The sequence below is a fragment of the Mauremys reevesii genome, linkage group 7 (genome assembly GCF_016161935.1).
Source record: "Mauremys reevesii isolate NIE-2019 linkage group 7, ASM1616193v1, whole genome shotgun sequence".
In the NCBI taxonomy this organism is placed as follows: Eukaryota; Metazoa; Chordata; order Testudines; family Geoemydidae; genus Mauremys; species Mauremys reevesii.
The window spans coordinates 31,807,705-31,822,219 of record NC_052629.1 but is presented as its reverse complement, the minus strand read 5'-3'; the positions used below and the strand labels follow the sequence as shown (position 1 = coordinate 31,822,219).

Genomic DNA, 14,515 nt, shown 5'->3' with positions numbered 1-14,515 from the left:
GTACACCATGGCACTGCACAGTCAAAAGCATGAGCTTCTGCACTGAATATAGGACTGAAAAGTACTGCAGGTAAAAAGAGGAGGGAAGTGTGTGGGAAAGGAAATGTTCCAGACAATATCCCTATTATTTCCTGGCAATACAGGGCAACTTCCACCAGAAATTCTACTGCAGGATTATGCTCCTTGAGGTTGAACTAACTTGTGCAAAGCACCTATGTAACTCAGTTTACGCAGCTGAAATAAGACGGTTACTCACCGTAGTAACTGTTGTTCTTCGAGATGTGTTGCTCCTATCCATTCCAGTTAGTGCGTGCCCCGCGCGTCGCATCATCGAACTTTTTTTTACTAAAGCAACACGCCGGCTGGCGCCCCCGTGGCGGCGCGCCGCTATGGCGTGTTATATACTCCCAGCCGGCCCGCCCCGCCCTTCTTTCCTTCTTGCCGGCCTGGGGGTGGGAAGGAGGGGAGGGGAAGGATGGATAGGATAGAAAAGAAGAACAGACGGTACTACGGTAACCGTTTTTTCTTCTTCTTTGTGCTTCTTCGCTCATCCATGCTGGTGATTCCGCATTCCACTTAGCGGGGGGGGGGGTGAGAGGAGACGGGCGGGAGTCGGAGTGAGGGAGGCGAGCGCAGCCTCGCTGCGCTGCACCCAACTGCTGCAGAGAGGCTGCGGTGAGGTGCGCAAGGGACCAGGTAGCCGCAGACAGATGTCACCAGATCCGGATCATTGGCCAGGCGGGCGGCGCGGCCGTGCCGTGACGAGAGTGTGTGTGCGCGCGCGCCAGCTGCGGCGGCGAAGCCAGCGCAGGTCGGCAGCGCAGAAACAGGAGAGCAGGTCCGTATACACGCAGGAGCTCAGAGGAAATCCCTTTCATGCGGCGCGCTTAACAGCGCTACGGCGAGCGCGGACGAAGCACTCCGGGGAACGCTGAAGGGAGGCTTCGTCCGCCGATGTAGAAGCGCCGCGCCCGCGGGATGTCGGCAGGCTTGCGTTTCCAAGAAGAGCAGGGGGAAGGAGAAGAAAAAGATGAGATGGAGAGCTGGAGAAGGAATATGGAAAGGTGTGAGGAAGGATAGCTGAGGGAAGTCCTCATGGGAAGGCCTTGTCCAGAAGACAGTGTGCAGTGTATGGTAAGTGAAAGCCGCAGAGCTCAGAAACTCGCCCCACTGATGCAAGAGCGAGAGGGGCAGGGCAGGGGGGAAGAGGTCACAGGGGGAGCAGCAGGGAGGGCTCAATGGAGGGCCAAATCCCAGGACCCAACCAGCAGCCAAGGCCGGGGGTCAGCAGAGGTCACAGGGCGGGCGGGTACCATCAGGTACAAGCGGTGGACCAACCTTCCACTTGAGACCAAGGAGGAGATCTGGTTCGATCCACGACAGGAAGGCGGGCGGACCAGACGAAAGGCGGACACTGTCGCCAGGTGAGGAGCAAGGAGGAGACCGCCAGACCCAGCTTAGTAGGGTACCATGGGTCACCCAGGATGGACCGACGGATCTTTCGCTGAGACCTCAAGATCGTGCGAACATTTCCATTTCTCTAGGTAAGCTCGGTAGGTGGAGTGCTAGTGAGCCTGCCAGGAACTGCTGCACTCCTGCAGAACACAAGCTGTGCAGCCGAGGAGGAATCCACCAGGTACCAAGCTGTAAGATGGAGGGACTGCAGTTCGGATGGCCAGGAGAGGGGGGGGTAGATGAGTCCGGATGCGGGCTGGAGGGGGAGGGGGGGCGGGAGAGGCTGGAGCAGCAAGGCAGGCCAGTGCTGCAGTGCTGGCCCGGCACCAGTGCTGCGCACTCATGGCTCTGTCCCCGAGGCTTCAGGAGAGGGAGCACACGAGGGGAACGGAGGGAAGGTGCACGGGCGAGAAGAGGAGGAGGCGAGGGGGCCGAGGCTGTCCAGGGCTGAACGGAAGGCCTCCACTGAGAGGGCGAAAAACTCCTGGCACGACCTGGGAACTGGGACTTGGGTGGGTCCTGGGGACGACCGGCGGAAGATTGGGTGGACGACATCTGGACGGGATGGAGGGACCATCGGGAGAGGAACAGGACTCTGCTGAGAGGATCGGGCTGCTGAGATGATCAAAGAAGAAGAAGTCCCAGAGGAGAAGGGAGGACTTGAGGAGGAGAGGATCAGAGGAGCACGCTCACGCCAGAGTCAGGGAGGGGAGCCAGGAGGGATTGCTTGCTTGTTGACATTGCTGCTGGTGTTGTGTGTGCAGAAGTCAAACATTGCCAGACGGTGCTCAGGCAGGGTGGATGCGGTGGATGGCAGGCCAGCTCGATCAGGCGGAGCGCATGCTTGGGAGTGAGGGGCTCACCACAGGCGGGCAAGGCACCTCGGTCAGGCCTTGAGCTGGGCGGTGATGAGGGAGGGCGAGAGTGGCGGCCATGCCGAGGGCGAGAGGGTGGATCGGGGGCTGAGACTCGACGGGAGGACTCGACGGATCGCGAGAGGGCACAGAGCTCGAGCATCGGTATGGTGGCCGCGGCGAGCCAAGACTGGATGGTCGACGGCGCGTGCGCAGCCAAGACTGCGAGGTGCGCGGTCGGCGCGCGAGGCAGAGCCGGTGACATGGGGGCGCAGATGCGCCGCTACGGCATGGGTGGAGGCGATGCCGGATGGGCGGGAGGGGTGTCGAGGCTCGGGCCAGGTGGTTGTCGGTGACCGCCGGAGGAGAGACTGAGTCCCGCGCGAGGACGTCGAGCGAGGTAGACAGGCCCTGGAACCGATGTCGAGGATCATCACCGAGGAACTCCTCGGCAACACGGCCAACAACCTTGTGGCGGGCGGGCAGAGGGGAACATTGGTTGCCAACTGGGGGATAGATTTGATGTGGAAACATGGAGGTAGGCGCGTTTCAGGATAGAACCATGGTCAGTAGGCGCCAGGATGTCGAAGGGGAATGATGGTCCCCAGCGAGAGAGGAGGTGGGATGGGGAAAGGCATGCTTGAGCATGAATGGGCTGAGCTCCCCAGCTGACTTGGATCAGGATGATGAGAATAGATAGGGATGCTTTCCCTCGCTTGGGGGACGAGAAGTCGGGAGAGGGCATGCTCTGCCTTGCAGTGAGGCACGGCTTCTTGGGCACCCACGCTGGAGGGAGGGTCTGTGAGGGTGGGTGAGGTGGGGGTGAGAGAGGAGGGGAAAATGGGAGGGGAAAGGGGGACTGGTGGGTGGGGGGGCGAAACAAATTGCAGGCTTGAACCCGAAGGACGAAGCGAAGCACCCAGTTGGAAAGGGGAAATGGGGACCAAGAAGGTGGGAAAATGGAAAAGGCGGGGAAAAAAAAAGGAGCCTGCCGGAAAGAGCAGAGTTGGGGGCCTGCCCCTGGCCCGGGCAGCCTGGCCCTGGGCCGGGGCCCGGCGGCCGGGCCGCCGGCTCGCCGTTGCCGGGTGGCCGCCCCGGGTGGCCGGCCGGGACGACGGGACGGCGCTGGCTGCTGTCGTGCGTGATAGACGGCGCGGTCGGCGGGTGCATGCGGGGCTGCCGGTGCAATACGCGGCCCGGGCAGTCTGCCGGGGAACGGATTGCAGCAGCCGTCCGCCAGAGTTGCTCTGTCTCCGCGGCAGGCGGAAAAACCTCTGGCCGTCAAAGGGAGGGCGCCGCAGGACAGCCCTGGCCGCGCATCGTCAGGCCGGAGTCGCCAGCGGCGAGCAGCCCGCAGCGCCCAGCGTCCTAAGGCGGAGGCTAGATCTGGAGGCCGAGGCGGCAGGGCGGGAGAGGCGCGAGGGCGTCATGATCTCCGCGGGACCTCCGGCCGCGCGCAGACTGACTGAGGAGGCGGGCAGGATTGGAGGGGCCAGGGGCGTGGCTGACGCGACCTCATCTTATTGCCGCATCTATTTGAGACGCCCTATGGCGATAGACCATCAGACCGCCCGGACCCTATACTCTAGCAGGTCCGAGGCCGTGCAGGTCCATTGGCCCCAGCGCCCTTGGCTGGGACGAGTGGCTATCTGCTGAGCGTCCGACCACCAACGAACCCGGGGTCGGAATAACCGAGTCCGGGAGTGGGTGAGCATAGAGACCAGAGGGACGGAGTGGGGGGCGTGGCGGCGGTGAGGACCGACGCTCAAGGGACGGACGTGAGTGAGGTCTGGCGCGTGGCATTCTTTGAAAAGTCCGCAGACTGGGACGTGAACGCTCCTCCCACGCCTGGCCGGCCTGCCGCTACATCTGCTGAAGGGTCCTCACTTTCCTCTCCAGGTCGGAGGCCGAGCGTGCCTGCGGCCCGCGCAGCTGGCGCGCTCCCGGCGCGCGTCCCAGTGGCGGAGGCGGAGGGCCGCGCTGCAGGATCAGGCCCGCCGGAGGAGGAGGCGGCCGCGCCCTGGAGGGGGCCCTCCGCCTGGGCCGCCCTGGCGCTCAGGCCCGATGGGCTGAGTGGAACGGCTGGCTGGCGCCTGGCCGCGCAGCCAGGCCGAGCCCTCGCGGGCGGCCGGGCCGGCCGGAGGAGCAGGCGCGGGGTGGCCTGGGCCGTGCCCCTGCTGGGGGCAGGGGCAGGCGAGGCCCCTCGGGTCCACAGCCCCAGGGCTGGGCCGGGCTCCAGGGCAGGTGTCCGTACGGAGCGCGCGGGAGCGGCGCGAGGATGCGCGAGCCGGGCCCCGAGGGCGGTGCCGTGGGCCCGACCGTGCCGCGCTGTGGAGCGCGAGAGGCAGCGGTGCTGGGGCCGTCCCGCCGGGATGCGGGAGCCGGGCCTGATGGGCCCGTCACGCGGTGCGGGAGTGCGACGCCCGGGTAGTGAGCGCGGACCCGGCCGCTGCGGAGACCTGCGTGAGACCGCGGTGCCGGAGATGAGCCCCGGGCGGTGCGGAGCGCTCGCCGACGCGCCGAGGGTGCGCGATGGAGCGACCAGGTGTGCCGACGACCGGAGGACTCGGACAGGACCCGGCGGTACCGCGACCGCGCGATCGGCACGGCGACGTGGCCGCGGCCGCCTGGCCGGCGGCCCGACGCGACCGCGACCGACGGCTCCAGGTGACCGAGGCCACCGCTCGTGCTCGGACGGGCTGAATCCGCGTCGCTTGTCGGAGTCCACCGGGTGCCGGGCGCGGCGACCGGGTCGGCGACGCCCCCCCCCGGGCGGGCGGGCCGCCCCGGGGCTGGACGGCGGTGCCCGGCAGCGAGTCAAAGCTCCGCGAGACCGGGCGCGTCTCAGCGGGGCCCTCGCGCCGGCCGGAGCGGCAGGCGCTAGCCGGCGGGCGGGGGCGGGCTGGGCCCTTTGCCAGCGCGGGAAGGTGCGGCGGTCGTGGCCGCGGGCCGGGGCAGACGGGGCTGGGGGAGAGCTGGCTGAGCGACGCGCACGCGCGCTTGTGGTGCGCGTCGCCAGCTTATCGAGCCTCCCGGGCTGTCTGCTGCGCGCCTGGAGTCCAGCTTGCTGCTCTTTGAAGGCTGCCGCTGTCTGGCTCCTTTTTTCGCGTGCGCCTGGTGGCCGCTGGGTGGTGCCGCTCGGTGGAGCGTGCCGCGGCCAGGCTGAGGCGCCTGCGGGCTGGGCGTGTCATTCGCAGCCGCAGGCGAGCGTGCGCCTGGCACAGGCTGGCAAGAAAGGGTTGCTGGCGGGCAACATGCCGCACTCTTCTGTGGTTCCACAACGGGAACAGCAGGACGACACTTACTATCTACTAACAGCATCGGAGCACGCTGTGCAGGGAGGCTTGCAGGCAAACACAATGGCATAGGCCCAACAACTACAGGCCTAAAGCTAAAACTAAACACAACTACTACCACACTAACCACAGCTGAGAACTAACTAAACTTTTCCTTACTAACAACTAAACTAACTATGTACAAACAAGCTACTAAAGCTGGGAGCGGTTGGCGGCAAACAAGAAGTGGCACAAAGGGGCCTGAGAGGCCGGCACGAGACCTAACTGCGGCCGGCTGCGGCGCGCACTGTTGCTAAGAACCCAGGAGCGCGCCCCCCCGAAACACGCGCAAGTAACCGGCGGCTGGCCAGGAAAAGTTCGCGGCGCGCCAACTTCAGTTAATGACAGTTACACACATGGAGCATCTGTGACCAAAATCTGTGCAGATGATCTCTGGAATATCCAAAAACTGGAAAAGGTAAGCTCCATACTTATATATATCTAGGACAGCACTTCAGTCATAATTTATACTGTTAATAATTAGATTTTTAAAAATTACGGATTTTGTCCCTACCTAGCCTGATTCTTGCTTGAAGATGACATTACAGGAGAGGAGACTGGTCTGATTGGTGCAGATGCCCCCGGTGCTAAGACAGGAGATCCAGATGCAGTCAGAGAATGAGCTCTTCTAGATGGCAGAGTGTTAGAGGCAGAGGCATTAATCATGATATTCTGATCTATGAAAGAAAACAAAATTTTGCATCACTAGCATCATTTCTACACGACATTCACATACTATCACTGAATAAAACTGAGTGAAACCCCAAAGAATTTCTAAATTTGTTTTGTACTACTCAAAAACATATCTTGAACAGTATTTTATGAATATTAGGTCTTGTTAGCACTATAACATTAATAATTATAGTATTTATTATTGAGAATTCATTGAAAAAGCAATCACAGAAAAAAACCCTTTTACCTACTTTTTGTAACTGTTGTTCTTTGAGATGTGTTGCTCATGTCGATTCCATTCTAGGTGTGTGTGCACCCAGGGGCGCAGTCGTCAGAGATTTTTGCCTTTGCGGTATCGGTAGGTTCGTCTCTGGCGCCCTCGAGTGCCACACTCATGCATCAGTATGTTAGCCGCCGCTGGCCCTACACCTTCTCAATTCCTTTTTGCTGGCTACTCCAACAGAGGGGTAGGAGGGTGGGTAATGGAATGGACATGAGCAACACATCTTGAAGAACAACAGTTACGAAAGATAGGTAACCATTTTTTCTTCTTCAAGTGCTTGCTCATGTCGATTCCATTCTAGATGACTCACAAGCAGTATCCATGGAGGTGGGCTCAGAGTTCAGGGTTGTGCAGCTTACAACACTGCTCTACCGAAGCCAGCATCATCTCGGGCTTGCTGAGTAAGCGCATAACGAGTTGTAAACATGTGGATAGACGACCAGGTAGCAGCCCTGCAGACATTTTGAATTGGCACCTGAGCTAGGAAGGTCACCAATGAAGCCTGCACCCTAGTTGAGTGGGCAGTCACAGTCGCCAGTGAAGGCACTTTTGCCACCTCGCAGCAGTAACGGATGCAGGCTGTGATCCAGGATGAAGTCCTCTGAGCAGACACTGGGCGATCTTTCATCTATCTGCCACCACAATGAATAACTGCATTGACTTGTGAACTGGCTGAGTCCTGACAATGTAGAGGGCAAGCACCCTCCTGACATCCAGCATGTGCAATTTGCGCTCCTCTTCTGATTTATGAGGCTTCGGAAAGAAGACAGGTAAGTATATGTCTTGGCTGGTATGAAACTGTGAAACTGCCTTGGGCAGGAACGCTGGATGCAGCTGGACCTTGTCCTTGTAGAACACTGTATACAGCAGCTCTGAAGTAAGCACCCTGATCTCAGAGACCCTGCAGGCAGACAGTATCGCAACCAGGAACAAAACCTTCCAGGAGAGAAGTAGAGCAGGAAGCCAGAGGCTTGAAAGGGGACCCATGAGCTGTGACAGCACAAGATTCGGGTCCCAGGGAGGATGTGCAGGTAGAGATGCTCCAGACCTTTCAAAAACCGGACCATAATACCATGAGCAAAGACTGACCTGACCTGACCTGGAGCAGAGGGTAGAAGGCCAAAATAGCGGCCAAGTGGACTTTGATTGATGATAAGGCACAGCCCCTGGAGCTTGAAGTGCAGAAGATAGTCCAGGATTGCCTGCAGTGAGGCCTGCTCGGCCTGGATACTGTGGTCCAAGGTCCAGCACATGAACCTTTTCCACTTGGCCAGGTAGGTCCCTCTGGTGGAAGGCTTTCTGCTACTCAACAAGACCAGTTTGACACTGGCCAAGATTTCCCGTTCTTCTGCATTTAACCGTGCAGTAGCCATGCTGTCAGGTGCAGCGCTGCCAGGTTTGGCTGCAAACAACTGCCATGGTTCTGGGACAGCAGGTCTTGCCAGAGAGGCAGCTACAGTGGGGCTGCCACTGAAAGGTCCAGCAGTGTGCCGAACCAGTGCTGTCGAGGCCACACAGGGGCTATCAGGATCACCTTTACCCTGTCCTGTTTGATCTTCATGAGGACTCTGTGGATTAACAGCACTGGTGAGAAGGCATACATCAGAGCCCCCAACCACGGGAGCAAAAAGGTGTCTGGCAGGGAGCCTCTGTCCATTCCCCAGCTTGAGCAGAACACACAGCATTTCTTGTTCTGATGGGACATGAACAAGTCCACGTGGGGATTCCCCCACCTCTAGAAGATTATACCACCTCTGGATGGAGTGATCACTTGTAGTGAGATGAGAAGATCCTGCTGAGGCGATCTGCTAACATGTTCCTGGCCTTGGGCAAATGTGCGACTATCCAGATGGATGGCATGCTGCACAAAGTCGTCCCACAGGCAGAGAGTTTATTGGCAAAGGGCCGACGACTTGACTCCGCCCTGCCTGTTGATGTAATACATTGCAGCGGTATTGTCCATCAGGACCTGCACCACCTTGCCTTTCAGGTGAGGCAGGAAAGCTTGGCAGGCCAGAGGAACTGCTTTGAGCTCCCTGATATTTATGTGGAGGGCCAGATTGTCTCACAACCAGCGGCCTTGCATGCTGAGCTCTCCCAGCCCAGATCCGAGGCACTGGAAATCAGGGTCAGTGATGGGGCCAGGGCCGCAAAGAGAACTCCCTCCAACACCAAGTCGGGGCTCAACCACCAATCCAGGGATGACCGGATGTGAAATGGCACCCTGACTACCCGGTCTAGATCATTCCTGTTGGGGATGTAGACCAACGCCAACCAGGCTTGCAGTGAGCGGATACAGAGCCGGGCATGCCAGACCGTGTACATACATGCAACCATGTGGCCTAACAACTGCAGGCAGGTGTGAGCAGTGGTAGTGGGTAGTGGGTAGTTTTTCACATGGGAGATCAGGTCCAACATGGCCTGAAAACGCGCCTCCGAAAGGAAGGCTCTGGCTCGTGTGGAGTCAAGAACTGCCCCAATGAACTCTATCCATTGCACTGGCCTTGAGGTCGATTTCTTTTAGTTTATCAACAGGCCCAGGTCGTGGTAGGTGGAACGTACCAGATCGAGACTCATCTGCACCTGCTTCCGAGATTTGTCCTTGATGGCCAATCGTCGAGATACAGGTAGACCTGAAGCCCTCAACACCTCAGGTAAGCGGCCACTGGTGTCATATATTTTGTGAATACCCTTGGGGCAGACAAGAGACCAAAGGGCAGCACCATGAACTGGAAATGGCATCCACCCACTATAAAATGGAGGAATCGTCTATGACCTTGGAAGATGGAGATATGGAAATAAGCGTCCTTCAGATTAAGGGTGGCGTACCAGTCTCCCGGATCCAGGGAGGGGATGATGGAAGCCAGGGAGACCATACAAAACTTCAACTTCTTGAGAGACTTGTTGAGACTCCGCAGGTCCAGAATGGGTCCCAGCCCCCCTTTTGCTTTTGGGATTAGGAAATAACAGGAGAACCCTTTTCATCTCATTTCCTGAGAGACCTCTTCCACCGCCACCAGTTGTATGAGGTTTTCGACCTCTTGAACGAGAAGTTGCTTGTGAGAAGGTTCCTTGAAGAGGGATGGGGAAGGATTAGGGGGGTGAAATTGCAGGGTGTAGCCCTGAGATATAATCTCTAGCACCCAACAGTCTGAGGTGACCCATGACCAGACCAAACGGTAGGGATGAAGACAGTTGAGAAAAGAACGAGGCGGATCTGGAGAGTTGACTGAGGCATGGCTCTCGAGCACACCCTCAAAATGAGAGCTTCTGGCCCCCATCATGCTTTGCCAGGCTGGGTTGTGCAGGTGAGCAGGAGGAAGAAGGGCAGTGATGACTAAAACTTGTGTCTCTATCCCTTCTCCTTGCAGGCCCTTGTTGAGGCTGCCAAGGCCTTGGTGTCGGGGGTGGCTGGAACTGCTTCCTTGCCAACTGCAACATATGCAGACTGAGCGAGTGAAGGGTGGCCCAAGTGTCCTTCAGACTGTGTATCCTCACATTGGTCTGCTCCACAAAAATACTGTTCCCATCAAAGGGAAGATCTTGAATCGAGGTCTGCATTTCTGAGGACAGCCCAGCGGTCTGAAGCCAGGAGCTGTGCCTCATGAACACCACCAATATGACCACCCAAGCTGCCGAATTGGCCACGTCCCATGCCATTTGGAGGGAACACCTAGCCGCTGCCGTACCCTCCTCCACCAGGGCCACGAATTCCTGGGCTGAGTTCTGGGGCAGGGATTCCTTGAACTTACAGAGGGAGTTCCGTAAGTTAAAGTTGTACTTCCCCAAGAAAGCCTCGTGGTTAGCCCCCCAGAACTGAAGACTGGCCATTGAATAAACCTTCCTTCCAAAAAGGTCCAGCCTCATGGCCTCCTTATTTCTAGGGGTCGAACTGGTTTGCCCCATCTGTCCTCCTCGTTGGCTGCAGAGATGACCAATGAGCCCGGAGGTGGATGGGCATACAAATATTCAAAACCCTCGGCTGGGGCGAAATATTTTTTCTTGGCCTTCTTGGAGGTGGTAGGGCTGGAAGATGGAGTTTGCCAGAGGGCTCTGGCTATTTTTAAGACCCTATCATGTACTGGTAGTGTGATATGAGTGGGGGTAAATGCTGAGAATACATTAAACAGAGTGTCCGCCTGTTTGGCCTACTCCTCCACTTCCAAGCCCAAGTTTGTGGCCACCTACGAAGCAGGGCCTGGTGTTCTTTAAAATCATCTGGTGGGGTGGCATGAGAGAGTTCTGTCACCACCTCATCTGGGGACAAGAACAACTGGGTTGCCGGGGGAGACCCCGGGACATTATCCCCCACAGAGGAAGAGGGTTTCAGGGTGAGCGCTTGGTCCTCTACCCCAGCCTCCGCGTGCACCTTGTACACTGAGGTTGGTGGTATTGGTTGCTGCTCTGCGCCAGCAGATGAAAAATAGAGCAAAGGAGGCATTGGCATCACAGGCATGCCCCACACACTACAGTAGGGTCACTGTGCTGGCCACTGGCCTTGCTGCCAAGATGGTGTCGCAGAGATCGACACAACGTCAAGTGCCCAGTCATGCTGGTGTTGCCTCAGTGAAGGACTGAATTCCCTTTCCATGCTGGAGGAATCACCTTCCAGTGACCATGGAGGGACTGTCAAAGCTTATGTCTGATAGCTAACTGTTACCGCAGGAGACCGGTGTCTTGAGTAGGTGGACTGGTGCCGGGGGCAAGGGGATCAGTACCGCATTGCAGACTTTTCCATCGTCCAGGAGACGGGGATCTGTGCAGAGGAGACAGCTGGTGGGAGGATGATTGGTGCCGGCGATATAGTGACTGATGCCTCTCTCTGGGTAACCTGTGTTGAGAGGGCGGAGACCGCGATCGCAGTGCCAGCAATCTAGGGTGTCCTGCAGAAGATAGAGACCTGGAGCGTGGAGACAGAAAGTGTTGTCCCAGCTCCGGAGACTGGCAGCGTTCGCTTGGCCTTTGCGGGGTTTTTATGGCTGGCTTGCCCTTGTAGAGAGTCCTTGCCGTGTCCTTTGATGCACACAGTGCCTGTAGAGCTGATAAAGGCCTTTGCTCTCTAGGCTCCAGGAGAGCCTGGGAAGGCATCGGCCCCGCCATGAGTTTGAGTCCCCTACCACTCCTGGGAGTCAGTGGCAGATCCCTTGGGGGGCTAGGGTGCCCCAACAGGGAGTCATCCCCACATGGCTCTGGGATGGGCTGGCGGCCCAAACTGGGTCCTTTGCCCGATGCCCCTTGGCCATTCTTGCTTGATGATGAGGAGCTGCATTTCTTCGACTTCTTCTTAGGCACTAGCAATGGGGAGTGGTGCCAGGCAAAGCCCAGTGCCGGGTGTGTATGGCACACCAAGGCTGGAGTGCTAGGAGTAGAGTCCAGCCAGGAAGGCTCAGAAGCCAGGCGGAGAGGCTATCATATGAGGAGGGCCCTCAAATGGATGTCTCACTCTTTCTGAGTTCTGGGATGAAAGTTCTTACAGATGCGACACTTGTCCTTCACATATGATTTCCTCAAGCACTTCGGACAGCTGCTATGGAGGTCACTAACAGGCATACACCTGTTGCAGACAGAGCAGGGCTTAAAACCCAGAGACCGGGGCATGCCCTGCCTGGAGCAAAGTCCCCACTGGGACTCTCTCTCTCGCTAACTATACTACTTAACAACTACTTATTAACTAACTACTGTAAACAAACTATTTACAAGGCTCTAAGGCTTGAAGTCCAAGGAGAAAGAACCGCTAACCCTTGCTAGGCAAGGGAAAGGCGCTCTGACTAGCCACTACAGCCGGTAAGAAGGAACTGACAGGGCATAGGGCCATGGCACCTAATATACCGACACATGAACACGGTGCCACAGCCAAACCCCTATGGATACCACTAAGGCAAAAATCTCTGACAACTGCACGTGTGGGCACACACACACCTAGAATGGAATTGACATGAGCAAGTATTTGAAAAAGAACAGTACAAATTAATGTAAAAAGCTTACAGCATTTGCAGAAAATACCATCCTGACAACACTATCACACCACAAATGTGTGTCAGAGCTGTAACTTCCTATTAATAAACAAATAACTATTATTTTTGTATAGAATAAAGCCTACGGGGGGGAGGGATAGCTCAGTGGTTTGAGCATTGGCCTGCTAAACCCAGGGTTGTGAGTTCAATCCTTGAGGGGGCCATTTGGGGATTGGTCCTGCTTTGAGCAGGGGGTTGGACTAGATGATCTCCTGAGGTCCCTTCCACCCCTAATAATCTATGATTCTACTGAAACTTTTGCCCACTGAAACATTTCATCCATCATTAGCTGTGTCAAAATTATTCAAAACAAAACATTAAAAGGGATCTAACTCCTGGACCTATTATATCTACCTGATTCTTCTTGTTCATCAATGTCTTGAGGGTCAGAACCACTTCTATTACGATATTCCTTATAACTTTTTGTCTTACGAGTTGCCATCTCATCATCAGTAGCATCTCCACTTTCACCCTGGAAACAGTGAACATTGTCATAATAATCTTTAAAATGTTATTTGTTTTATCCTATATTATTTTTGTGAATGACAAAACTGGACATGAATCAGCTATTCTACATTAAACACTAAAGAAGACTGCTGTAAATGCTGATAGTTGCCACCACCACTCTAGATAGAAAAGAGGTAATTTAAACCTCATGAAAGTTACACAAAGGAGTGTGGAAACTTTGGCTGTCACCTCAGTGTGACATCACACAGAACGAGACAATAGCCTTGTTTTTCTGGAGTGCTCTGGTTGGCTTTGTGCTATTTCATTGGCATAAAACAGTCCTAGAGCAGGTGCATCTGGCCCCTTGAGGAATCCCCGACTAAAGGAATCTTTGGGTTGCGTAGAGCCGTCATACCAGTACGTACATGACCCCTCTCTTGGCCACTTGTGAAAAGGATGTATGCCCAGGAAAAAGAACATGTGGCCTGGGCAACTCCTGTGCTCAGCTGATCTCCAATTACTGGAATAGCTCAGAGGGAGGTACCATATAAAGGTCTCAATCAGTCTGCACCCCATTGTTCTACATGCTGTCCCCCAAAATCCTGGGCCTCCCTTGGTGTGAGGAAAAATAAGCCACTCCTAAATAAATAATAAGCCAGAGAACTGCCATTGCAATTAACATAGTTTCAAAGTTATAACAACTGTATTATTATACACTGATCTTTTCTCTGGTTCAGAATACAAAAACTGTATTATAAATAGCTTAAATTGGCTAGATCACAGGATTAGTACATTAATAACAAAATAGTCTACCCTCATGAGTACTTTCTTCTTTTTCTTGGCTGTGCTTATTCCCAGAGTGTTGTTTCTCTGCACACTGGGTTTCTCAGTGCTTCTGGTCAGGGCCCCTGTGCTCGTGTTCCTTGCACTCCAGCGTCTGCCTCCAAACAGTTCAACAGCCTGAGCCAAAGTTGGGCCTTCAAACCTGCCATCCTCCTACAAAAATTCTCATCATTACAAAAAAAGGACTAGGTACAGTACTGCAGAAAGACTCAAACATTTTCTGAAATAGTAGTGAAGATACCCACTATAAATCAGTGAAAGACTGAACATCAAAAGCAAGGCAAGTTTTACTTATAGGTAAAGTATTGCTGTTTGTTTTGTTGTTATTATTGGCAAAATGTTTTGCTTTTTGTTTTGTGTTTTTATCCCACCTTTCTCTGCTCAAGATTTGAGCTCCTGTGTAGTTCTGGGTATTGCTTCCTGTTTGATCAAATACTAACTTCAAAGGCCCAATTAGCATACCAGTTTCACTTTTTATTTTATGATATATTAAGATCTGCTTATTACAAAAGAACTGTTTAATACTTGATTTTAGTGTATCAAATAGCCTTTGAATAAATGCAATATCAAAGGCCAGATTCACTAGTTTCACGCTTGTATCAATCTGCTGAC

General features: G+C 55.4%; 1 protein-coding gene across 9 annotated transcripts in view; it reads right to left on the bottom strand.

Annotated features, from left to right (window-relative positions):
- PLCE1 (phospholipase C epsilon 1) overlaps positions 1 to 14,515 on the bottom strand; it is a 312,093-nt gene that overhangs the window by 63,124 nt on the left and 234,454 nt on the right. For all 9 annotated transcript variants that reach the window (XM_039546692.1, XM_039546694.1, XM_039546690.1 and 6 more), the window contains 3 exons: positions 13,874 to 14,056; positions 12,968 to 13,085; positions 6,159 to 6,321 (listed from right to left, as the gene is read on the bottom strand). In XM_039546692.1, coding sequence (XP_039402626.1) covers positions 6,159 to 6,321; positions 12,968 to 13,085; positions 13,874 to 14,056 — 464 coding nt within the window. The remainder of the gene's footprint in view (positions 1 to 6,158; positions 6,322 to 12,967; positions 13,086 to 13,873; positions 14,057 to 14,515) is intronic.